The sequence below is a fragment of the Antedon bifida genome, chromosome 6, assembly GCF_963402885.1.
Source record: "Antedon bifida chromosome 6, ecAntBifi1.1, whole genome shotgun sequence".
In the NCBI taxonomy this organism is placed as follows: Eukaryota; Metazoa; Echinodermata; class Crinoidea; order Comatulida; family Antedonidae; genus Antedon; species Antedon bifida.
This window is the reverse complement of record NC_136231.1, coordinates 10,728,870-10,754,230: the sequence shown is the minus strand read 5'-3', so window position 1 is coordinate 10,754,230 and position 25,361 is coordinate 10,728,870. Positions and strand designations below refer to the sequence as shown.

Sequence of the window (25,361 nt, the reverse complement as noted above, 5' to 3'; positions counted from 1 at the left end):
TCCCACTAAAAGTGGGCCGAATAGTCCCGGGCCGAATCGTCTCAGGGCCGAATCGTCCTGGAACCCATACGCCGCCAATAGTTTGACTTTTCAAAGCATTCAAAACATTTCATTCAAAACAAAACATTCAGTTCAAAGCATTTACTTCATTCATATGGCGTCATTCAATTCATATCGATGCAGTTCATTCACATATCGTATCATAAAATTCATATCATCGAAATGTTGCGTAAACGGCGTTCCATACGAATTGGCGGATGTTTGTGTTGTTGTGGCGATAAAGCTAGCCGCCGGCGGATGACAATGATTTCTATCTATTCTAGGCCTAGCTGCTAGCTAGTTTATTATATTTTAGTTGAATTTATACAGACTTGCCTACCTAGCTAGGCCTCAATATGTATGATGCCCCTTTAAGGTCTGTATAATAATAAATAGGCCTAGCTAGCCTAGTAGGCCCTAATAAGCTTTGGCCTTAGTAGGCTAGGCTAAATAAATAGCCTAGGGCTAGCCTAGGCCTACTAGCCTAGGCTACTAGGGCCTAGGCGTCCGTTGTAAGTTGTAGTAGTACTAGTAGCCTAGTAGTAGGGCTAGCCTACCGGTGGTAGTTTCGTTTCGTCATTTATTTCGACTCAAAATGTGTTAAGTAACTTTATCGTGAATACCACACTTTAGAATTAGCCCTCAAAAATACTTTTACGAAGGAGATCACACAAAAATTAACAAATTATAATAATGCACTTGTCAATTGTATGACCCACTATACGACCCGCATGGGTGCGTCATGGTATTCATAAGGTATGACGCACATCGGACAAATGACGCACCTCTCCCGGGGGTTGTATAGTGGGTCATACAATTGACAAGTGCATAAGTCCTTTAAATTGATGAATTTCGCATACTCCATGTTCAATGTTGTTGTTTCTATGGAGCGTCAAAAGAGCAACTATAATAGGGCTAAAAACTCAGTATAATGCGTATAGTTAATGCATTTATTGGTGAAAATTACGTTCAATTTTAAAGATGTACTATTGTCCCTTTGACTAATTCCCAAAACATTTTTTTTTAAAGATTTCGAAAAAAAGTGGGTCATTTTGAAGTATCATAATAGTTATTAACTTTCACCAAAAATTAGTTGAAAACAAAATAATTTAACTGAAATACAGACGTTTTTTTGTTCAAAAAATAACTTTGTTTTTCGATCAAAACATATCTTATAATGCAGCGCGCTTGTTTGGCTACTCTGTATGCATAATCATAAAACTTCCTCGCGATCTGTGTAAGAACACCTTCTCAACCTTTAAGAGTTGTAAACAATCCTAATAGCATCATGCATAATGCATACTCGTGGTTTGAAATTTTTGTTTACTTTCGATTTTCCAGACGAAATGTAATCAAATTAATTTACCTGTTAATTACGTAAACTTGTTTTTGGCTCGAATTTTCGACTTAAAGTGAATAACTTTAATATTACTTTGATATGGCCAGTTTAAATTTATAATATTTTGACCTTCATTTTTTGTGTATCAAGGGACAATACATCTTTAATATATTTTGTCAATGTCAATGCAACAAAAATGTTACTGTTGATACTGTACATGGTTTTCGTTAACTTTTAAGAATAAAAATCGACAAATTCATCATGATATGTATAGGTTTATACCTCAATGATCTAAATAATACTCTTAGGCCTGGGATAGGTAGTGATGCTAGCTAGCGGGGAACAATCAAGACCACACAGAAGATCGGGCTTGGGCTTGAGGATATCGGTCAAGTTCGAAAGCGATCGGGTTTTATTGGGGTGTGTCGAAAGCGAAGACCTCGAAAGCAAAGATCAACTGGCCATATGATGACGTCACAACATCTGATTGGCAAAATATTCACATGAATTTGTAACTACAAACAATCCAAAAGCTTCCAGAAAACGTTTTAATCATGATTATCACTATCACTTTTTATTCATGACGAGCTATAACATTGAAATTTACTGTAAAGATGAAAATAAGTGACTCACGTTATTTACATTTTTAGACAAGATGACGTCATAAAAATTAAAATATTTTTAACTCATGCGAAAGTTAGTTGATTGACCTAGACAATATCAAAATCTGGGTGAAAATGGAAAACGGATAAGTGGAGATGATTATGTAATAAAAATAACTTTCACCATTTAGTTTAGAAACTATGACTGTTTAAAAAAAAGCATAATTTTTATGAATTTTTGAACTATTTGCATAAAAAACACGCTCAAATTGTCCAAATCGACGTGCTCGTATGACGTAATTTTCGTAAGTCGAAATTGTTTAAAAGTTGGTAAAATTACTAGAGAAAAGGCTGGAAAAACATAAAACATGTGAAAAAAATGTGTGCACCAAATATTTTTGAATCGAAAAGTCCTTTTTTTAATTCAAAAGAAATGTTAATATATTTTCATATGTTAATACATAGTGCTCCATTGATCCAATTTGGCGCAAGTGGAGCACAGCGAAATAGTCGCATACAAAAACATCGATAAAAAACACTTCTGTTCAATATCTGTTACTCCATTCATAATGCAAAAGAAAAATTAGTTTCAAGCCACATGATTTTAATTAATAACTTGTGTTTGTCTAAGAATACTTATGAAAGAACATAAAATTCCGACACATTTTTTTCAAAACTCTAATAATGATTTTGACCCAAAAAAAAAAACATATAACAAGAAATATTTTTGAATTCGAAAAGTCCTTTTTTTAATTCAAAAGAAATGTTAATATATGTTGGTTAATACACTGTGCTCCATTGATCCAATTTGGCACCAGTGGAGTACAGCGAAATAGTCACATACAAAAACATTGATAAATAAAAAACACTTCTGGAATTCTAAAATATTTAAAACTTGGTATGTTCAATATCTGTTACTCCATCCGTAATGCAAAGGAAATGTTTTAGCTCAGCCCCAACTATAGAGCTAGTCATAGATATTTATACATTTCGTTTCATATAATACAGTCAGTGCATTTGTCTGGGGACCTAAGAAGAGCTCTATTTCCCAATTTTTTTTTAGCTCAGTCCCAACCATGGTATAATATTCACATGAATTTGTAACTACAAACAACGCGCTCAAATTGTCCAAATCGACGTGCTCGTATGACGTAATTTTCGTAAGTCGAAATTGTTTAAAAGTTGGTAAAATTACTAGAGAAAAGGCTGGAAAAACATAAAACATGTGAAAAAAATGTGTGCACCAAATATTTTTGAATCGAAAAGTCCTTTTTTTAATTCAAAAGAAATGTTAATATATTTTCATATGTTAATACATAGTGCTCCATTGATCCAATTTGGCGCAAGTGGAGCACAGCGAAATAGAATTAAACAGTCTAGGCCTAGCTAATTTACAAGCAACTATTATTATAGGCCTAATATAACTTTGTTGTAATTTCGTAAAATATTTGGAAATTTTGAATGGTTTGACAACAAACTCAGAATCCGAGTGTACTGTATTTTCTACACTAGCGTGACGTCGTTGTGTGTACATGATGATGATGATATGTTTCTTCCATTCAGTGACGTCACATTCGCGAAACCAGACAGAAGACTGGCCTGTATTGTATTGAAATTTATTAACCAATTGCATAACGGCTGCTGCCGTGGATACAATGCCGGGTGTCATTCTTCAATATCTGTTACATTTTTTATAAAGCTTGTTTAAATACCATTTAGTCAGCAATTTAGCCTGCCCCCTCGAGGACTAAAAAAACCAATCAAAATCGGTCTCGATTTAGTCGAGGTTAGCCTGATTTAGCTGCCGATTTAGTTGAAGTTCGGTTTATGAATTAAGTTTTAGCTCGAACTACGAGTCCGGTTTTAAGAATACTGGCGTAAACTTGACAGTATGTGCGTATCGAACGTTCATAAAAATCAAGATGACGTGTCATTTGGTCGGCCATTTTTTTACGGAGGTTTTATACTAAAATTTCATTTATTTATTTAGTATAAATAAATAAGTTCTACTACTCTAGGTATTTGAATCTAATTTTTGCTGTGTTTTTAAAATTCTGAAACCCTTTCATATCATCTTTAAAATAATTGTTGTATTTTTAGAGTGTAATGTGAATGTGATGTAAGGATTGAAGATGGGCAAGTTGACCATTGACCTGATTGCCAAAGCATCGAGTAACGCCAGAAAGAAGCGTGATGAATCTCTAAACCACTACCTTAAACGTTTAACTCATCTTTACTTTGCTGAAAAGAAAATAGATGGCATAGTAATTATAAATTTACTTTTTACTGTTTATTTAAGTTTGATATGGAAAATGCTGTCTGTATAATTTCTAATTGAAACTAGAATTTAATTCGTCACTTTGACGAACTATAGATGATTATTTTGATAAAAGATAATTTTAATGACATTTTATTTTAAAAATTACATTAAAATATGAACGCAAAATGTTGATGTGTGCCATCTTATGACCTGATACACTTCTGAGTTGTGGAACGTTAATTTTAACTTGACTTGCCTATATGTCATAGAATATACAGTATATACTGTATATCCATATACAGTGTAGCATAGGTGAAATTACGGGACCCACATCATTTTCTTATTTTTTAGTATGATGGCATTATCAAAATAAACTTGAAGATGACAATTTAAAAAAATAATGAATTGAGCAAATAAATATAAAATTTGGAAGAAAAAACGTAGAAGCGCGGTGCGCGCTCTTTGAAATTCGTATAACTTTGACGAAAGAGATGAAAAAGTACTACTGCCATATGATAACGTTACAACATCCGATGGGCCTAATTTTTATATGAATTCATATCTACATTTCATCAGCTTTCATAATAAATTATAATCATCAAGGTAAAATATTCAAATATACAGTGTAGGTGAAATTACACGACCTACGTTATTCAAGTTTTTATGCATGATGACGTCATTAAAATGAAAATTATGGCAACTCAAGAGAAAGATAATTAATTGAACAAGCACATACTGAAATTTGAGCGAAAATTGGGCTCGAATAACCAAGATGCGCTATGTTGAATGTGATTACCTACAAAAAAAGATAAAAAATCCTAATTTTTAAATTCAAGTGGCCATTTGATGACGTCACAACATTTTTTACGCCAAATGTTTACATGAATTTATATCTACAACTCAATGGCTTCCAGAAAAAGTTAAAAAACAATCGGCGGTCATCGTGCATCCAGAAGAATTATTTTCATTTTAAAAATGCCTTATTTTTTACCATTTTCAGCACTTTTGTGAAAATATTTATTTATGCTTTTTAAGAATCAAGCGCGCAAAAATGTGTTTTTGCGCAGTAAATGCAAATGGCCTGATCCATGCTCTAATTTGATCAAAACTTAATTCTGAGTTTTTAAAATTGTTAACGCGCAATTTCACGTGCATGACCTTGGAAGGTGTAAGTTTATATTTTGCTAATATTTTTACCTTTGACCTGAAGTTTATGTTTAGTGAATTTTATTGATATGTGATGATGAGTTATGGAGATATGATTGATGTGATTTCACAAAATGGCGTATAAATGACGTCACAGATGAGTGATCACACTGAAAAGATTAGGATTAAGTTAAGACATTGTGAAAAAATTTGTGATCATTGACATTTAACTTTTTGAGATATTTGTTACACAAAATCTGTACAGAGATAAATAAATAATAAAGATTTCATACAATAACAATAGGTGATCATATTAGCAAATAAAAACGCATGTGCACTTGGGGTCATGCGAATCCATTCCGACTTAAAATAATGCTATACGAGCAGATTAAAAAAGACAAAATACGCACATTAATTGCACAAAAGTGCTGAAAATGGTTAAAAAATAGGGCATTTCTTAAATGAAAATAATTCTTCAGAATGCACTATGACCCCATTTTTTTCAACTTATTCTGGATGGAAGCCATTGAGTTGTAGATATGAATTCATGTAACTACAAAATGTTTTGACGTCACCAAATGGCAACTTGAATTTAAAAATTAGGTTTTTTCTCTTTTGTCATAGATTACCACATTCAACTCAGCGTATCTCAGTTATTTTGTGCCCGATTTTCGTTCAAATTTGAGTATGTGATTGATTGACTTTCTCATGAGTTGCCACCATTTTCATTTCAATGACGTCATAATGCGTACAAACTTGAATAACGTAGGTTGTAATTTCACCTTCGCTGTATATTTGAAAACTTTACAGCTCTTCAGAATTGAAGGTTACCTTGATAATTATAATTTATTATGAAAGCTGATGAACTGTAGATATGAATTCATATAAAAATTAAGTTTATTGTATGTTGTGACGTTATCATATGGCCAGTTCAAGTTAAAAAGTAGTTTGTAAATTTCTTTAGCCAAGTTATACACATTTCAAAGAGCGTGCACCGCGTTTCTACATGCTAAATTTACTTCCAAATCTTATATTTGTTTGCTCATTTCATTATCTTTCGAAATTGTCATCTTCAATTTTTTTTTTATAACGTCATCATACCCAAAAATTACAACATGATTTCGGTTCCATAATTTCACCTATGCTACACTGTATATAAATATACAGTATAAACAGTACTGTATATATTCTATATGACACAGGATTATAAGCCTATAGGCATCGGGTCATAGGATGGCATTGGCATACATCAACATTTTGCGATCGTATTTCAACGTACGTGCATGATTTAAACGTAAATAAAAAATTTAAAATAAAATAATAAAAATGATCACCTATAATTTGTCAAAGTGAAGAATTAAATTCTAGTTTGTTTTGTTTCTACCCAAGGATGATCTGTCACAATGTCGGAACTTATCAGTACTTTATTTGTATGATAACAGTATCTCAAACATCACTAACCTTGGATTTGCTTCCAATCTTACCCATCTGTACCTGCAAAATAATGCCATACAAAAGATCGAGAATCTTGGAATGCTCACAAAGTTATCAAAACTGTAAATACTATTATTGTTTTTGTATTTGTACTTACTTTGTAATTAAAGTAATTTAGTTTGTAAACTTCTGCATACAAAATATTCAAAAAAATAGAATAAAGTAGAATTTAAATTGTCTTTTTTTTCACTTTAGATATTTAGGCGGAAACTATATAACTGTGTTAGAAGGTCTTGATAAACTTGATCAATTGAGGGAACTACATATCGAAAACCAGCAGTTGCCACCAGGGGAGCGGTTATTGTTTGACCCTAGGTCTTTAGCAAATCTATCGGTAAGACCAGCTCTATACCTCCAGGGGAGCGGTTATTGTTTGACCCTAAGTCATTAGCAACTCTATCGGTAAGGCCAGCTCTACACCTCCAGGTCTTTAGCAACTCTACCGATAAGGCCAGCTCTACACCTCCAGGGGAATGGTTATTGTTTGACCCTAGGTCATTAGCAACTCTATCGGTAAGGCCAGCTCTACACCTCCAGTAGAATGGTTATTGTTTGACCCTAGGTCTTTAGCAACTCTATTGGTAAGGCCAGCTCTACACCTCCAGTAGAATGGTTGTTGTTTGACACTAGGTCTTTAGCAATTCTATTGGTAAGGCCAGCTCTATACCTCCAGGGGAATGGTTATTGTTTGACCCTAGGTCTGTAGCAACTCTATCGGTAAGGCCAGCTCTACACCTCCAGTGGAATGGTTATTGTTTGACCCTAGGTCATTAGCAACTCTCTCGGTAAGGCCAGCTCTACACCTCCAGTGGAATGGTTATTGTTTGACCCTAGGTCATTAGCAACTCTATCGGTAAGGCCAGCTCTAAATCTATCTTGGCTTTTATACCAAAATGTGAAAAGTTAGGCTTTTTCCGCTAAAATATGGATTTTCATTATATTTTATTCCATCTCAATTTAAATCAGTTATTGCTGCGAAGCAGCTATTTATATTCTGTCGTGCTTGAATAATCCGAAAACATGAAGACTAGGCCTAGGCTACATTACAGCTTTCTCTCTCTGCACGTGAAATCAATTATTGAAAGCAACCCTTGTTGTACAAAAGATTGTTTCTTAGGGATACTATTATTTTTCTGCAGTATATAATTGTTATGTTTTTAAAACTGTTTCTATTTCAGATGTGTTTACAAGTTTTAAATGTTTCTGGAAATAATCTGAATGACATCAGTGAGTTGCGTTGTTTACAGAATATTGCCCAGTTCATGGCGAATGATAATGCTCTCAGAGACTTCAAGGCATTAGCAAGCGTAGTAGGATACTGGAGGAATTTATGGAGGCTCGAGCTTGGCGGTAACCCACTATCACATCGAGCAAAATACAGAGATAAAATCATAGTCCTAAATGAAAACTTGGGTAATAATGTTTTTTCTTGTTAATAAAAATTGTTCCTTTTGATTTCTTAAAACTTAAAATTAATTTGATTTAAAATGATTTACTATTTTAGTCTGTACTTGATGATGCAAAATCCATAACAATTTGTAATTATAGTTATTCTGTTAAAATTAAGCTATGAAAAAATTAATTATTTAATTGTTGTTTGTAATTAGCTGTATTGGATGGTAAGGAAATTAGCAGCACTGAGAAGAAATTCCTTGTACGATGGAAAGAAGCAAAAGACACAAAGAAAAGGATGCGTAGAGAGGGGAGTTTACTTGGATCTGTAGCCAGTCATTTTAATCAAAATGGTGAATTTATCAGTCAGTGTTACTATTTCAAAACAAAAGCCTAGAGTCAACTGTCTTAAAATCATACACTTAAAAAACGGACAATACTGGCATTTAAAATGCATTCTGAAATGCATTGTGGGTCAATCCAAGTGTGCTAGTGTTTCATTTTACAGTATACTGGAAGAACAACTTGTAGCAAAGCCAACTTAAAATGTAATACAAATGAATGTTTGTGTTGAGTGCTGAGAATATTTCATGAGAGCAATCAATCTTTCACCGAATGAAATATTGTATTCTCTCCATTTAACAAATATAAAAATTCATTATTTGTTTTATACTACTGCAAATTATTTGAATTTTATTTTGGCCTTAGACATGAGCTTTTGTGTAGAAGGTAACAATACAAGAAATCGTAAAAGAAAGCAATTATGTTTTGTCATCCATAAGAATGTATTTTCAATTTGGAATGTTAAAAATGTCAAATTCGGCACCAGCCTTCTGCATAACAAAAATACATACATATATACAAAAATCTGAACATTCATTATGACGGTTTATTATTAACATCATTAGGTATCAGTTTTCGTTTAGTAAACTGAACAGCATGTGGTTCGTAATTAACCAATCAGGGTACACAGGTGTTTTAAAATACTATACATACTTACTCAAAATGCAATTCTTTTCTTCTTTTGTAGGTCATAATGAATTACCACCCTTACTTGGAGCTCAAAGTCGCATGAATCAAGGAGGCCTAAGCCAGGTGTATGTAATGCCAGGTATGTTGAGCCACAAGAAAGAGTTTGAAGCAGTGTTGGCCAAGTCTGTTAGCCTTCCAAATTCAGCCGCTAAGATACGTCAAGCACCTCCAGTACCAATCACAAAAAAAAGCCACAGTGACTTGGGATATAGATCAAGGTATTATGCTTTGTCATAACAATTTTAGATTTTCAGAGATACCTTAGATATACTATTGTATTGAGAGTATCCAATTCTGCCATCTTATCACTTTTCTAAAACTCTTTAAAATATTGAAACATAATGGCCTACCTCATATCATTGGTTGTCAATGAAAATGACCCATGATGGTGGAGGTTTATATAGTGTTATTTTTCTTTTAATGTAGTAACATTTTTAAACTGCATTATTTTCTGATGTTATTTGGTAATGTAATGTTACAATTTTTATTATTATTTTTTTTAGAAAAATAGGAGTGATGCACCATTCTAAACATCGAACAATACAAGATGAGCCTTCTATCTGTGTGGCGCTTGCAGAGATTATTCTGCCATCTTAAGGAAAACAGAATTAAAATGATATTTTATTTCACTACTCTGTGACCAATGTTTTCCATGCTTTGCAAATTATTTTCAACGCAAATTTTTGGACTCGTTCTAGTCTATTAGAGTGAATATTGTAAGAAGGATCAAACACTTGACATGCATATTCTAGACGCAGGCGAATGTTACTTTGGTAAAGTTTTTTTAAAGTTTGCGAGTCACAGATGGAATAGAATTGTCGGTAAATAAAACCCAGTAATTTGTTCGCCTGTGAATAATGTGGATATGGTGGTTCCAGGCCAGATCTTCCTGAATGTACATGCACGCCAAGATATTTAAAATTGGAAACTTTTTCGATTAACATATTATTAATAAAGAAAACATTTACAGATTTATTTACTTTTCGAAAGATCTGTAGGTATTTGGTCTTAGAAATATTTAATGTGAGATTTCGTAGAGACCCATGTAGCAATTAGTTCGATGTCATTGTGAATATCGTTAGCTGTTAAATGTAGAGGAGAATATTTGAATATAATTATATATGTCAGTTAACAAAGGTGACAAGGAAGCAGCACATAACTTTATTTTGGATGATGTCACACCATCAGGACCAGGAGCTTTTCCATTTTTCAGGCCTCTTAGTTTTTCTAAAACGATTACTTGATGAATATTCAAAGATGAAACTTCCAAAGTTAGGAGAGCTAATTTTGTGATTGTTCGTACTGTCAGACTGTGAAATATGATGAAAATAATAAATTGAATGAGTCGGCAATAAATAGTGGAGTTAGAGCAAAGATGTCCATTGATTTCAAAACTTGAAGACTGAACAGACTGCCTCTTTGTTTTTACATAAGACCAGAACTGCTTCATATTATCGGGTTTAGACATAAGCTCATTTAAATACCGTCTTCTACAACGACTTGTCATATACTTTACTTCTCATCTTTTTGTACGTTTTCCAATGTTCAGTAATACCTGAGCACTTTTCTCAGTTTAAAAGACGACGTTTCAAGGTTACCAGACGCTTAATTTCGGGTGAAATCCACAGCTTGATTTTCCTCTTTTCCAACTCATAAACTTTGTTTGAAAGTTGTCCCATAATTTGTTTATAGATTCATCATAAATGGAATCCATGTGATTTTACTAACTCTGTTTTTGAATAGTTCTGCATCTGTCTTATTATATAGGTATTTAATTATAGTTGGAAGAGACCACACTCTAGGTATACCACGAATTCTAAAAGATATCATACAATGACCAGAGGTTGAGAAAGGTTCCAAGACACGAACATTGCACACTTGTTGTCCACAGTTAGTAAATATAAGATCAATGAGTGTGCTTTTACCATCATTTAGTGTAGTGGCAAGTGGTTGGCTCTTCCATTCCAGAACACGAGTAAGTTGGTTGTTGGTATTATGGTCAATATCCAACCAATTGATGTTAAAATCACCCAAGGACTACTCATTTGTATTGTTGGATATTCAAATGCAAAAGTACTTCTTCAAGTTGGATTGCAGAGTTGTAGTCACTAGACGCAATGTCGCCGGATCCACCTGTACACGACTAAAGCTTTAACGGGACACACTCAATATTGAAAAGTCAGGTAATGACCTAAATGCCCCAGATATGTATGTTGTAGCCAACATTTGGACATTGTATCGCATGGAACGCCTTAGAATGGTTTCAAGAGTGTTGGAAACGCAGAAAAACATACGAAACAGTATATATCCGAGCTAGAAAGTTGAATATGAATTAAATTTTCACCAAGTTTCAATACAAAATGACTTGGTTTTTAATCTATGATCAATCATTTAAATTCATAAAATCATGTGCAAGTCATGTTGCGCAACTCTGACGTTTTTCAAAAAATGGAGAGTGTACAACTTTACGTAACTTTTACGAAATGTTATGTTTACACGTTTTAGAGAAACATGAGGGTGGAAAGAAAGAAGAATAATACAGAAAAAAAAGATGATGATCTCATAAAATCACAAGGAGTTATCCGCCAAGGTGCGGATAACTAATAATAATGGTAAACAGAGTCAAGCGGCAGATAAACTGAATAAACATTTACTTAATAAATTAGTAGATGTGTAATAAAAAAATAAAACATTTAATGGGAATATTATTATTATTATTATATTTGTTTCCATTCAATTCATATAAACATTCATTCATTTATTTATATTAGAATATTTGTATTATAATATACTATATAATTATGTATCGTTTGTTTATTTTATTTTTAAGGCCCGAGTTTGAAAAGTGATTGTAAATAATATAAAAAAATAACATATTAATTAAAACATTTATTCAATGTAAAATAAGATAATAAAAAACTTATAAAAGCATAGTAAAATCAGAATGTCAATATTGAGGTTGTTATTAAATATTTTTGTTTAAAAATTGATGTATCAAAATACAATTGTTCATATGTTAAAATGGAATTGTAATTTTGAATAAAATGAGACAATTTTATTTTCGTAGTGCAGTATTTTGATTGAAACCTGTCCTGCTCTCTCATACCCACTTTGAAAGTTTGTACGTAGTACATTATAATACAATATTATGGTCCAACGGAAACCAAAATAAAGTCATCACCACATGTATGAAAATGCCTGGGAAACATATATAGATAGTTTACTTGACTTGAGAGAAGCAATACTAACCAAATAAAATACCTTATCTTACACATTATTCATGTGCATGCATATGTACCATCCAGAGCCCATTCACAGTTCCTATTACGCAGAACAATTATTTTTAAACATTTTATTCAAAAACCTTTTTTTTAAAAGTTTTCATTTTTTTAGCATACTGTACATATCATACATATTGCATACCAATGTTCAACAACTTAATACATTTTATACAGTAATATATTTTATAATACATGATATACAGTATCTACAGTAACAATTCATAAATAAAATCAAGGTTTGATAGTATTAAATATCCTAACAAGCAGAACATCATAAAATCATTTTCTTTCTTTAAAACATTTTAATTTGTAATGAAATTATTGACAATGACAATATTATAAATCCTCTCATAATAAATCATAGGTTTACTGCTTATGTTGTTCTTTCCTCATTTTTGTTATCAGCTGTCCGGTGTTTTTAGCTATTTTTGATCGACGCCTAGGACTTGCTTTTTGTGATGCACTTTCTGTAACTTCTTGGACCTTACGCTGACTAGATGCTGTTCCCTTTGACTGCGGAGGCAATTGACTTGAAGGTGTGCTAAGCAATTCATCTAATTCTTGCCTTTTTTTGCGTCTTTGACGACTACAAATGAATACACAATTACTCAAAATAAAAAATAGAAACTAAATGGCAAAACAAATTATACAAAAAAGGTTTTTAAAATTTTTTTTTCTTTCTTTTGTTTTATGGTGTGAAAAAAGTTTGGTCTATGATTGGTAATTCGGATAATTTTTTGGTCATATAACCTGGCAGCCATTGGATTTCTCAACTCTTAATGAAAAGCTACATTTTCTCAAGAAATTTTTGATAATGTGGAATTTTACACTGGGTATTTATTTACCCAGAACCTAGCATTTGATAATTCATATTACTCTTTCACATTGTTGAAGTGTGGAGAAATAAATAAAAAACAAACCAGAAACCCCAAAAACTTATTTGTGCGAAGGTAGTTTCTTTAGTTGATATGTCAAAATGTTACCTTGACGAAAACTGTTTTGACATATGTAAGTTTCCACTGGTTTATAATTTATGAATTATATATATTATTACTATATTCAAACCAGATGAAATTGTTTTCACATGTAGACATTATACATTATCCAAGTTTATTATTAGAGTCAGGGAAAACAAAGACTAGATTTTAGTCATCATTCATAGACGTTAAAACACCATCATAACGATAGTTCAGCAGCCCTGTACGATCAAAGTATGTGTGTGTGCAAGGTTAAATTGTTGACTTGTTGCTCACCGTGGCTGGGTGTGTACAATGCACTCCCTAACCAAGAAATTCAAATACCCACTACCCACAAAAAAATTAAATTCAGTAACATTTGTTTATCTACGGTAGAACGAGGTGAAAGAGCTAAAAAAACCAAACTGGTAAAATTATAACCAGTAAAGTAAAAAAAAGTAAAATTATACTTAAAACCCTGTTCTTAAACTGTTACAAATTTGAAATAGACAATGAAAATACCTTGGACCTGGTGTATCTTGCTCGCTATCTTCAGTCGCTGAAATGAAACTCAACTCACCATTCATTTTCACAGCTGTTACCTACAATATTATGAAGATATCAGTGACAAAATTGCAATATAATTATATCAAATATTTTGACACCAAACCTGTAAATGGGACTTTTGGAGAAATTACAAAACATTTATACAAAAAAATAAATTTATTTCTATTTGAATTCTGCTGAAAGTTTGGTATCATCAATGTAATTGTTGCTAACAATGCCCTGGTGTTATACAGAAATTGTTAGAAAACTAAAGTTACACATAATGGCTGAAACAGAGCAAAGCTGTTCATACAAAGAAAATGATGATCATAATCCTCATCGCCGTGATGATGATGATGATGAAGATGGTGATGATGATGATGATGGATGATGATGGATGATGGATGGATGATGGAGGATGATGGATGACGGATGATTATGGATGATGGTGGATGATGATGATGGATGGATGGATGATGAATGGATGGATGGATGGATGATTGTGGATGATTGATGATGGATGGATGATTGATGATGGATGATGTATGGACGATGACGACGATGACGATGATGATGATGATGATGAAAGTAATTTATTGATAATGATGATGGTAATGATAATATTATACAGGATGAAAAATGTAACAGTATCTTATACCTTCTTGTTTTTATCTATCTTTCCTGAAGGTGTCGTTCCATCCACCTCATCTTCTATCATATCCTTGGATAGCTTTATTCTATTTTTGGTCTTCTTTTTTTGTGGTGTTATCTGAGAGTCTTTGCCATCAATACCATCACTACTTTGTATTAAATTATGTTCTTTTTCTTCTGGTGGCCATAACACTAAAATAAAATTTAGTAACTTTTATTTGTACACATTTGTTTTCAAAACAATTAAAAAAAATTAAATTATTAATGATTTTTCTACAGTGCTTTTACAACTAAACATATTGATGTGAACGTACAGAACAGACGTGTGTAGATACACCGGACCGACCGCTATGAACTGACGATTTTTTTTCTTTACGTAAGATATACAGTCATTACCTCCATTTTTATCACATTCGTAAACATTCAGGTCAATTATACGTTGCTTTGTGAGCATTTGCTTCTATATTTTTCATACTTTGAAGCCTTTTAATCGCAGCCTACCATGTCTGCAAGTAAAGAATGCACCGCTACAGGTGCAAGCAAACAAACAACCAGGCATTCAACACAGGTGGTGCGGGCAACAAAGGTTGAAATATTGCAAAGCGCAAAACTGGCCACCATTACAACGGATATTGCTGAGGCTCTTCAAAGTAAACAAATTAACGATATTTTTAGCCAAATGGTATCTAATGTAATTGAAGCAAAGCTATCATCGCTTGTTGAATGCCTCAACCATACTGAAAGCCGTATATCTGACCTTGAACAAGCTAATGAGCAAATAACATTAAACATAAAAAGAATAGATAAAACTGGAAATCAAGATTCATGACCAGGTTGATATGATGATATGACTATGCAACAATATAGCAGAAGAAATTGCATTAGAATCTTTGGTATTGCTGAAAGTGATGATGAAAACACAAATGATATTGTTATAAAACTAGCTAAAGAGAAACTAAAAATCGATGTTTCTACAGTATGGATCATATTGATCGATCGCCTCGCCCAACGATCCAAACCTCAACCTATCATTGTGAAATTGACCTCACGGTATGGCTCAGTGAGTAAATCGCTGTGACCATGATATGTTTAGTACGTTCGAGTTCGAATCTGCGACATGCTTAAAGCTAAATATCAAAACTTAACCTCAATCTAATAATCTAATTACAAAACTAGCAAAAGGGATATGAAACCTCACACACACACACACGCACAAAAAGCAAAATATAATAAAACCATGAAATTAAAAAAATGTAAATGAACCAAAAAAAAGTAAAAAAAAAAAAGAAACACAAATAAAACGAATCCAAATTGATATATTAACGAAAAATACACCCAAAAAGTAAAAGTTTGTGTCCGAGGGCATCATCAAATTTCGACTACTGTGTTGATTTATTTACTTCATTAAAATGTTTTAATCTCATGCACTTTCTGAGGCGCATCCTAGATTAATGTGTATTCCGTTCGATTTTTGTTCACTTTTTAATTTTATTTCAATGTATCAAATAATTAATACACCACGAAAAACACCCAAAATAATATAGTTTGCCATTTTATACTTTCGTTATGTTATTGCGCGCATCATCTTATTCACACAGCACAATTTTTCTTTACAGACTTCCAAATCACAATTCAAGGGAAAAAACCCTGATTTTCATGCTGTGTGCACACTGCAAAATTGTTCGCGCGTGCAGGAATTTTTGACATGCGCAAAATGACAGGAATCGCGTAGAAAGTTGGATTATAAATTAAATTTGCGCATTTTTAAATTTTAAATGCGCATGAAAACCTTTCAATAAAAAATCACTTTTAGTTTTTAGCTTTGATCTGACTTTGCTGTAATCCTGGAGGGTACTTTAGATAATTTCACAATTCTACGTCGCCTGTCCGAGAAACGTGTCAGGTATCGTCACCATTTAGGTACTTTTCTTAAACATCGTTCTAAACATTCGGCCACTAAAGGACTCAAATTTCAAGTGAATTTTGAAGGGCTAGTGTTGCCTGAAAGCTCTGCTAATTATCTCCATTGAGATCCAGCCACTGATACCCACAGCATTGTCATTTTTTTCAGTATTTTGCCTTACAGTACAACAGTTATTGTAAACCGCCCGGTGATATACTGAAATTTAATTATTTAAACTGATAAGATGAGGAAATCTTCACCTGAAGTTTACATATAGTGAATTTTATTGATATTTCATGACGAGTTATGAAGATATGATTGACATGATTTCACAAATGGCGTATAAATGACGTCACGAATGAGTGATCACGCTGAAAAGATTATTAGGATTACGTTAAATTGTTTGAAAGATATTGTGACATTGTTTTGATCATTGACATTTCACTTTTTGAGATAATTGTTACACAAAATAGTGTACAGAAATAAAAGAATAAGAATAAAGATTTCAAACAATAACAATTATTCTAAATGATCACCTAAATAATTTTTTTTTTGCAGTGAAATATTATGTAGGAACATTTTACAGTAGGCGGAGGTATGCACTCTCGTAGTGCCATTCTAGTTTGTATATGTACATGTTACCTTGCTCCATCACATAGTTAGCAGGAAAGTAGCCTTGTTTTCCATCTGCCATTTCTCCCATCCACCAGTTAGCATTGTCTTCATGAAGCACTTTGATTACGCTACCCTGAGTAAATGTTACCTCATCGGACCTCTGTGCTGTGTAGTCGTACATAGCCACAACCAGATGAAGTTTTGGTGGCTTAGCTTGACTGCAGACAAACTTAAAATTTGCTGTTCCAGACTGTGCCTTTGAGAGGAACAAAATTCTTTGAATTGAAAAATGATCTCTAACCTTACAGGAATGTTATAACCAGGAGTAATGTACTGATTTTCCTGAAAGGATAACATTTGTTAACTCTCATTGACTGATCATGTACAAAAATTGTAAAGTAACATTTTCTAAAGTACTGTAATCTAATTAATTATGGGCATTATTCAATGCTATGACCACCCACATTTGAACAGACTGATATACACAAAAACAATATTTAATTTAATTTTGTTATTTTAATTTTAAACAAAACAATGGCATAGAAGTCACTGAGGTACATTGCTTATGAAATGTCAGTACACTTACTGGTTGAATGGATATACTGGGTACACTCATCTTTTGGGCATATGACTGCTGCTGAATAAGTGCTAAAAAAGAAAAAAAATACATCATTTCAAGTCATTTATAGCAAATTTGATCTAATTTCAAGACTTTTTAAATAAATGGACATACCGTAAATCTTCTAATAAAACCCACACTCTAATAGTAACCCACCTTATAAGTCAATCTATAACAATAACCCACTACTCTAATAATAGTAACCCGTGGGGTTACTATTAGAGTCACAAAAACTGATGATGCAGCCGTATTTTGAAAATAAGGAGATAATGCATGTTGAGTGGGGGAGGATTGAGTGTTTTTGAGTTTATAAAATAAAGTCAAATTTGTTTATTCCTACTGTTTTATTATTTTGCTATGAGTTGCTGACCGGAAAAGTTGGGGGTGGGTTACTATTTTCAGGTGCCTAATTTAAGATTATCAATAGTAACCCACTACTCTAATAGTAACCCCCCTTCTAATAGTAACCCACCCTAAAAAACAATCAAAGAATAATAACCCATGGTTACAATTAGAAGATTTACGGTAACAAATTTCTCATTTGAAATCTAGCGTAAGTTGCAGTTGCAAAGACTCTGCCTTTAAAGAAAAACAGTAGAGACGGCATTTATTAACACTGTGGTAGGAAACCTTTCATTGTGTATTCATCCTAGAAATCATTATTTGAAAATGAAGTGCTATGAGCTAGATAAATATTCAAATAATTATGATGTGTGTTAAGTGAAAACAGAGTTCTGGAATATTTTACTGTATACATGAAACTCTTATTAATAATCGTGCAAGGATAGTGTCTGAAATAGAGTTATATAACTTTAAAAACTATATACTGTACATACAGACAGTAAATTGGTATAACTTCCACATGTGTATAATAACATGAATAGTTTTACATCATTTACAACATCAATGGATACACTATAAGCTTTTATTTTTGTATCAAGAGAGAAATTTCTAAATCATTGCTTCTTGAATAAACACATAATGGTTCTACTGTATACTGCCCGTGATGTGATCAGAATAAATGACAATAGACTCATCCTTAAGATTGGGTACAGAATATAGAACTATCTTGTCTGTTAATACACATCTGTCAAAGATAGCTACTGTAGTTACCTGTAGCAGGTGTGCTGGTTTTCAAAGCAGCATGGGGCGACCAAAATGGAGCAGATGTACCCTGAAAATCAATAAACATTACTAAATAGCGTATTTAAATAATAAAAAAACTGTTCTATCAGGGTAGTAAGAATAACTAAAAACAAGTAAATAGCTGTTCATAAGGCTAAAGATTTTATAGAAAGGAAATATAACATAAGTTAAATATTGGACGTGTTCGTAGTGCATGGCAAGTTATTAAACATATGGCATAAATTAACACAGTTACAAATAAGGAAAGTACTATAAAGGGGTTGAGTATCATGTACTGCCAGACAGTCTAAACAATTTTTTCCGGTTTCTGCAAAACGCTATAAACTATATAAATATTAATAAGACCCCTGGACCTAATGGTATTGAGGGCAGAACTTAAAGTCATGTGATGACCAGCTGTGTGATGTTCTCTGGCACCTCTTCCAAACCAATGTGTAGTTCCAAATATCTGGAAACAATTCATCATAAAACCTATTCCAATAAAGATGGCTATTAAACAGCCTAATGACCTACGCCCAATTGCGCTAACATCACTTGTGATGAAAATGTTTGAAAAACTAGTTAAAGCCCTTATTACATCTCTTGTTGAACCAGAACTCGACCCACTACACTTCGCGTATAGGTCTGGAAGGGGTGTCAAGGATGCCAAGCTGTTCTTATTAAACAAGCTGTACAGACACCTTGAACTACCCAGATCGCATGCTAGAATGCTTTTCGCAGACTTTTCTTCTGCCTTCAATACCACGCACCCTTATTGGCTGACAAATTTGGTTTTCAACATGATTTTATGGATTATTAATTTTTTAACCGACAATGGGCTTTCATTAATCAAACTTATTCAGATTCTTTTACCGCAAGTATTGCATCTCCTAAGGGTTGCGATCTTTCTCCCCTTCCTCCCTCTTTATATCATATGGATGAATGTCGAAGCAAACATGATAATAGTTATCTTGTCAAATTTGCTGACGACACCGTATTACTGTCTCTCCCTTAAGGTACTCAGGATGGTCATGGGTCTGCTTTGGACGATTTTGTTCAATTTTGTAGTGACTCTTACTTGGAACTAAATGCGACCAAAACCAAGAAGATGATAGTGGATTTTAGGAAAGAGAAAGGATGCAACCCTGGGAAGTCCTCTATTGATGATGAACCAGTTGAGATTGTCATGTCCTTCAAATATTTGGGGACAATTTTTGAGGAAACCTCAGCTGGGAATTAAATACGGAAATTAAGCCCCTTTCTCACAGAGCTGTGTGCCAGGAATGTTGCAGGAATATACCATTACCATGCAGGTATGGTTTTCTGTGAGAACGGATCGTCTTGGCATCATGCCGGCATCGACATGACCTCCTTTAGGCCTAGTAATATTACTAGGGATATTCCACGCAATGCGAGACGGGCATTCTGTGAGAACGTAACGCCGTTATATTTAATTTGACACCTCGCGCGGTCAAGTGTATCATTTTGGCGCCGATTCAATTCAATTGACAATAATAATGTCGAACTGAAGGGATAATGAGATAAGAGAGCTGCTTAAACTAAGGGGACAATGTAGACAAATGGATGGAACAATAAGGTCGGGAGCTGTTTACGTTAATATTGTTTGCAAGCTGGCTGTGGTTGGCGTAAATTGCACAGCCTGATTTCTCCTTCTACATTGTTTTACAGATTGCCGATGACGGATGTCTGTGAAGTTGGTTACTAGTTCCTAGTTCCTAGTTCCTTATTCAAATTCAATTAAAGGGACAGTCACAAATATATAACTGTCTAATTGAGTTGTTATTGCATCAACTTGTTAGCCTTGACCTCCTCTACTTCTTCAGGTCAAAGTTCAATAACATTTATGCATTTACGCCCTCTACGGCGAATAAGTAACTAGCTTTTACAAACGTTATAACACTTGACCTACTTAATATTTTGAAAATATTTTGGTATAGATCGATGACCCTTGACCTACTCTACCGTTTGCCACCCCAGTTCTGCGAACTTTTATGCATCTACGCCCTCTACGGTGAATAAGTAACTGGCTTTGCGAACATTATAACACTTGACCTACTTAATTTTTTCAAAATATTTTGGTATGAATCGATCACCCTTGACCTACTTTACCATTTGCCACCCCAGTTCCGCAAACTTTTTTGCATCTACGCCCTCTACGGTGAATAAGTAACTGGCTTTACGAACGTTATAACACTTGACCTACTTAATTTTTTCAAAATATTTTGGTATGAATCGATCACCCTTGACCTACTTTACCATTTGCCACCCCAGTTCCGCGAACTTTTTTGCGTCTACGCCCTCTACGGCAAATAAGTAACTGGCTTTTACGAACGTTATAACACTTGACTTACTTAATTTTTCCAAAATATTTTGGTATGAATCGATCACCCTTGACCTACTTTACCAATTGCCACCCTAGTTCCGTGAACTTTCTTGCATCTATGCCCTCTACGGCGAATAAGTAACTGGCTTTACGAACGTTATAACACTTGACTTACTTAATTTTTTCAAAATATTTTGGTATGAATCGATCACACTTGACCTACTATTATCACTCAATGAATAGTGTGCACTTTTTAACTGTTAATATTAACGGTAACAGTATTAATGAATATGTTAATTTTGCTGTTATAAGGTCAAAAGGTAGTGTAAACTGTTTTTAAGTAACAGTTGCTGTAATGACATTTGAAAAAAAACATTAGTTCAGCTTTGTTTTTTTTTTTGTGTGCTTATAGATGGGTACTGTAAGATGATGTCATTGTATGTGGGTGATTTTTAATTCAGAGATTTGTTCAAACATTCTAGGTCTACAGTGGTAAAATATTTAGTAATTTATAGATTTTATAATGAAAGACATTTATGCCGTAAACCATATGCGTAAGAACACCATTTAAACAACTTAATGTGATGCAACATTTAAATACAATTATCTTCCTACATCATAACATGAGAAACAAAATGCAATGAAAAAAAAAATTGCTTTTGACAGTTTTGAAAGAAATTATTGTATAATGTTATTCTTATGAAACAGTAGTAATAGGCATATTTAAATTGTTAAATAACAAATTATTTCAGCTACTTACTGTTCAACATTACATTCGTTACATTACAATTATTGTATTGTTTTTAAAACAACTTTCATCACCCAGGGAAAAATGTGCGCTTTTTAATTGTTAATTAATAAAGGATTAATTAGATGTTTTGCCCTACTCTGACGTAATTTGTACTTTATACTAAGTACTTTTGAGAATACTTGTGAAAAAATTCGCAAGTAGTTCTCGGGTGGGACTCGACCAGACTAGACCACCTCTAGACCACCGAGCTCGGTGGTCTAGAGGTGGTCTAGAGGTATGAACGCCAAGTGTAAACTGTTTTTAAAATGGACCTGAAATGGATTTTCGATTTTTTTCATTTTAGAATGACGTTTTGGGGGCTATTAGGTGTTGCTAGAACGTATATTGTTACAAAATATAAATTCGCCCTTTTGGGGAAAGCCCCATTTGAAAATCAAAAAAATTCGCGGGTGACGTCACTTTGCGAATATATTCCTATCCCTCCAATGGACAATTTGCAGTTTTTTGGCTATAACTCTTGAAATCTTTGGAGTATTTTCTAAAAAATGCTTGTGCTTTTGCAGAAACATATTTAGAATTTTTTTATATAAAATTATTACCGTATAAACGGTTATTTATCGAGTAAATGACGATTTAAAATCTCCAAATCGACGGGTTTTTTCTGGCAATACCGACGTTAGCCTGGCATGCAACGTTGTCCATGATACAGCGCCGTGTGCAATGATGCGTATCCATATTTTTTGGTTCGTGTATTTTCAAAAATAGAATTTTGTATATCGTTCGTAATTTAAATGTGTTAGTTTCTTTAGTTTTTAGTTTAGCAGAATTAAATTAGTAATATGAGATGGTAATTTATTTGTCACGAATAAGGCAGTTCGAAAACGAATTTGATTCATATTTTACTTTGGCTTGACAATGAGCAGCAAGTTGTTGATATCGCTTTGGATGCACATGAAACGGAGCCTCGCATGGGTGGGTGGAGGATCGACTCCGCGCGCTGGGGCCTAGGCCTAGTAAAGGTTTGGGAGGTAGGCCTTCTAAATTCGGGTTTTAGAACAAAGTACATTTTAGGGCACTAAATTTCAACAACATTATATATGGAATAAATTAGTATTAGTGTCAGCGCTTCGCGTATCTTTCCTGGCCGTCGATCATTCACGGACTATCGGGCGGCATACACGCTCTCGATCGTCGTGTGTATATGTGACGTCGTGAATATAGATGCTCCCGACGGCCGTTGAAATAGAATATTGCAATGGCGTGAGTAATTTTCGCTAATTTACCAAGGTATCTTAAAATTTCGTTTTTTCTCAAAATACTATACATTTTGTTTTTATTTGTATGGGTTTGTGTTAATTTGATACATTTAAATAACATGTGTGAATTTCTTGAAAATCGAAAGTCCATTTCAGGTCCATTTTAAGTAACAGTTGCTGTAATGACATTTAAAAAAAACGTCAGTTCAGATTTGGTTTGTTTGTGCGCTTTTATAGAATGGGTACTGTAAGCACGTTTAAAAAGATATTACATTTGATCGATTGCAACTGTTGTAATTAATGAGAAAAAATAGCCCGGCATAACATTTAATGAAGTGGGGCGGTTGATTGAATTGATTGAAATATATATTTATACTGGGTAACCTCTTCAGTCAAAGACTGGTCTCCCAGAGGGCCCAGTTGGTGATCAGTGGCTGTGATGTACTAATACACCGGGGTAACCCCCTACTCGTCTCGAAAGATGTACTAGGTTCTTTAAAGTGCACACGAGCTAGATGTGTACACTGGACCTACGGTTTATAGTCCTTATCCGAGAAGACTCGTTCTACCACCAGAACCATGGAGTGAGTGAGCCTCGAACCCGTGCCGATGTTATGGCTACGTAATTACGGTTCCACTGTTTTCAGTTCCACTGTCAACCGCTCGGCCACTCACTGAATTGAATAACTATGCAGTGTGTCGTCACATGTTGACGTAAGAAGTTATTTATTAGTTCTAGTTTATATACTACGATAGAGCCTACTTTAAATGCTGTTTTAATTTCAGGTAGTCATGTTGTAATTGTGTTGAAAAGTTGTAATGAATAAAACGGAATAATAACTTGTGGTTACCGTTTATAACCAAACTGTTGTATTTGTGTTTGCTTCAGAAATTATCTTTTAAAATTGCATGTTGTAACAAGTCAAAACAAAACTAAAATGAATTCGCCATAAAAGGACATAGGTACAAGTTCGCGGAACTAGTTTGGCAAATGGTAAAGTAGTCAAGGGTCATCTACCCATAACAAATTACTTATTCGCCGTAGATGCAAAAACTATTTTGTAAAAATTAAGTTGGTAAAGTGTAAAACGTTCGTAAAAGTTAGTTATGGTGATCGATCCATACCAAAATATTTTGAAAAAATTAAGTAGGTCAAGTATTATAACGTTCGTAAAGCCAGTTACTTATTCGCCGTAGAGGGCGTAGATGCAAAAAAGTTCGCGGAACTAGGGTGGCAAATGGTAGAGTAGGTCAAGGGTGATCGATTCATACCAAAATATTTTGAAAAAATTAAATAGGTCAAGTGTTATAACGTTCGTAAAAGCCAGTTACTTATTCGCTGTAGACGCAAAAAAGTTCGCGAAACTGGGGTGGCAAATGGTAGAGTAGGTCAAGGGTGATCGATTCATACCAAAATATTTTGAAAAAATTAAGTAGATCAAGTGTTATAACGTTCATAAAGCCAGTTACTTATTCGCCGTAGAGGGCGTAAATGCATAAAATGTTATTGAACTTTGACCTGAAGAAGTAGAGGAGGTCAAGGCTAACAAGTTGATGCAATAACAACTCAATTAGACAGTCATATATTTGTGACTGTCCCTTTAATTGAATTTGAATAAGGAACTAGGAACTAGTAACCAACTTCACAGACATCGATGACGGCTATTTAATTGCTGTACCTGTATAATATATGCACAATATACTGTATATAGCATATTGCATAAATATGCTATAAAAGGAAGACAATAATCTGTAACTTAAAATTCGCCGCCGCCATATCGCTAGACAAAAATAATAACAACTAGAATTTAATTCGTCACTTTGACGAATTATAGGTGATCATTTTTATCATTTTAATGAAATTAACATTTTTTAAACATGCACGTACGTTAACATACGATCGTAAAAAGCTGATGTACGCCATCCTATGACATGATGCATATACACATATAGTGCTGAGTTGTACCTATTATGTGTCATATACAATATATACAGTATATACTGTATATC

The 25,361-nt window shown here is 33.6% G+C and overlaps 3 protein-coding genes across 7 annotated transcripts in view; 2 read left to right on the top strand and 1 right to left on the bottom strand.

Annotated features, from left to right (window-relative positions):
* The first annotated feature begins 257 nt into the window (after nt 1-257).
* Nucleotides 258-12,001, top strand: LOC144845557 (protein phosphatase 1 regulatory subunit 42-like). Its single transcript, XM_078702971.1, has 8 exons — nt 258-415; nt 4,081-4,244; nt 6,776-6,942; nt 7,076-7,214; nt 8,059-8,293; nt 8,488-8,625; nt 9,303-9,522; nt 9,808-12,001. The coding sequence occupies exons 2-8, from the start codon at nt 4,113-4,115 to the stop codon at nt 9,899-9,901; spliced, it is 1,125 nt and encodes a 374-aa protein (XP_078559097.1). The 5' UTR covers nt 258-415; nt 4,081-4,112; the 3' UTR covers nt 9,902-12,001.
* A 179-nt stretch (nt 12,002-12,180) lies between these two features.
* Nucleotides 12,181-25,361, bottom strand: part of LOC144845542 (jouberin-like) — a 59,697-nt gene continuing 46,516 nt past the window's right edge. For all 5 annotated transcript variants that reach the window (XM_078702939.1, XM_078702941.1, XM_078702942.1 and 2 more), the window contains exons 23-28: nt 18,989-19,049; nt 17,843-17,904; nt 17,284-17,512; nt 14,746-14,930; nt 14,064-14,143; nt 12,181-13,171 (exon numbers count right to left, since the gene is read on the bottom strand). In XM_078702939.1, the coding sequence (XP_078559065.1) occupies nt 12,952-13,171; nt 14,064-14,143; nt 14,746-14,930; nt 17,284-17,512; nt 17,843-17,904; nt 18,989-19,049 (837 nt within the window). In that variant the 3' untranslated portion in view covers nt 12,181-12,951. The remainder of the gene's footprint in view (nt 13,172-14,063; nt 14,144-14,745; nt 14,931-17,283; nt 17,513-17,842; nt 17,905-18,988; nt 19,050-25,361) is intronic.
* LOC144845548 (peroxisomal multifunctional enzyme type 2-like) overlaps nt 17,065-25,361 on the top strand; it is a 254,730-nt gene continuing 246,433 nt past the window's right edge. The window contains exon 1 of the mRNA XM_078702960.1: nt 17,065-17,075. The gene's annotated coding sequence lies outside the window, so the exon portion shown is untranslated. The remainder of the gene's footprint in view (nt 17,076-25,361) is intronic.

What these genes read in the sequence shown, in the direction of transcription:
- LOC144845557 (XM_078702971.1), top strand. Translation starts at nt 4,113, where the DNA reads ATGGGCAAGTTGACCATTGACCTGATTGCCAAAGCATCGAGTAACGCC. An exon ending in CTCACAAAGTTATCAAAACT is followed by an intron (nt 6,943 to 7,075) that starts GTAAATACTATT and finishes TTTTCACTTTAG; the next exon opens with ATATTTAGGCGGAAACTATA. An exon ending in GGTCTTTAGCAAATCTATCG is followed by an intron (nt 7,215 to 8,058) that starts GTAAGACCAGCT and finishes TTTCTATTTCAG; the next exon opens with ATGTGTTTACAAGTTTTAAA.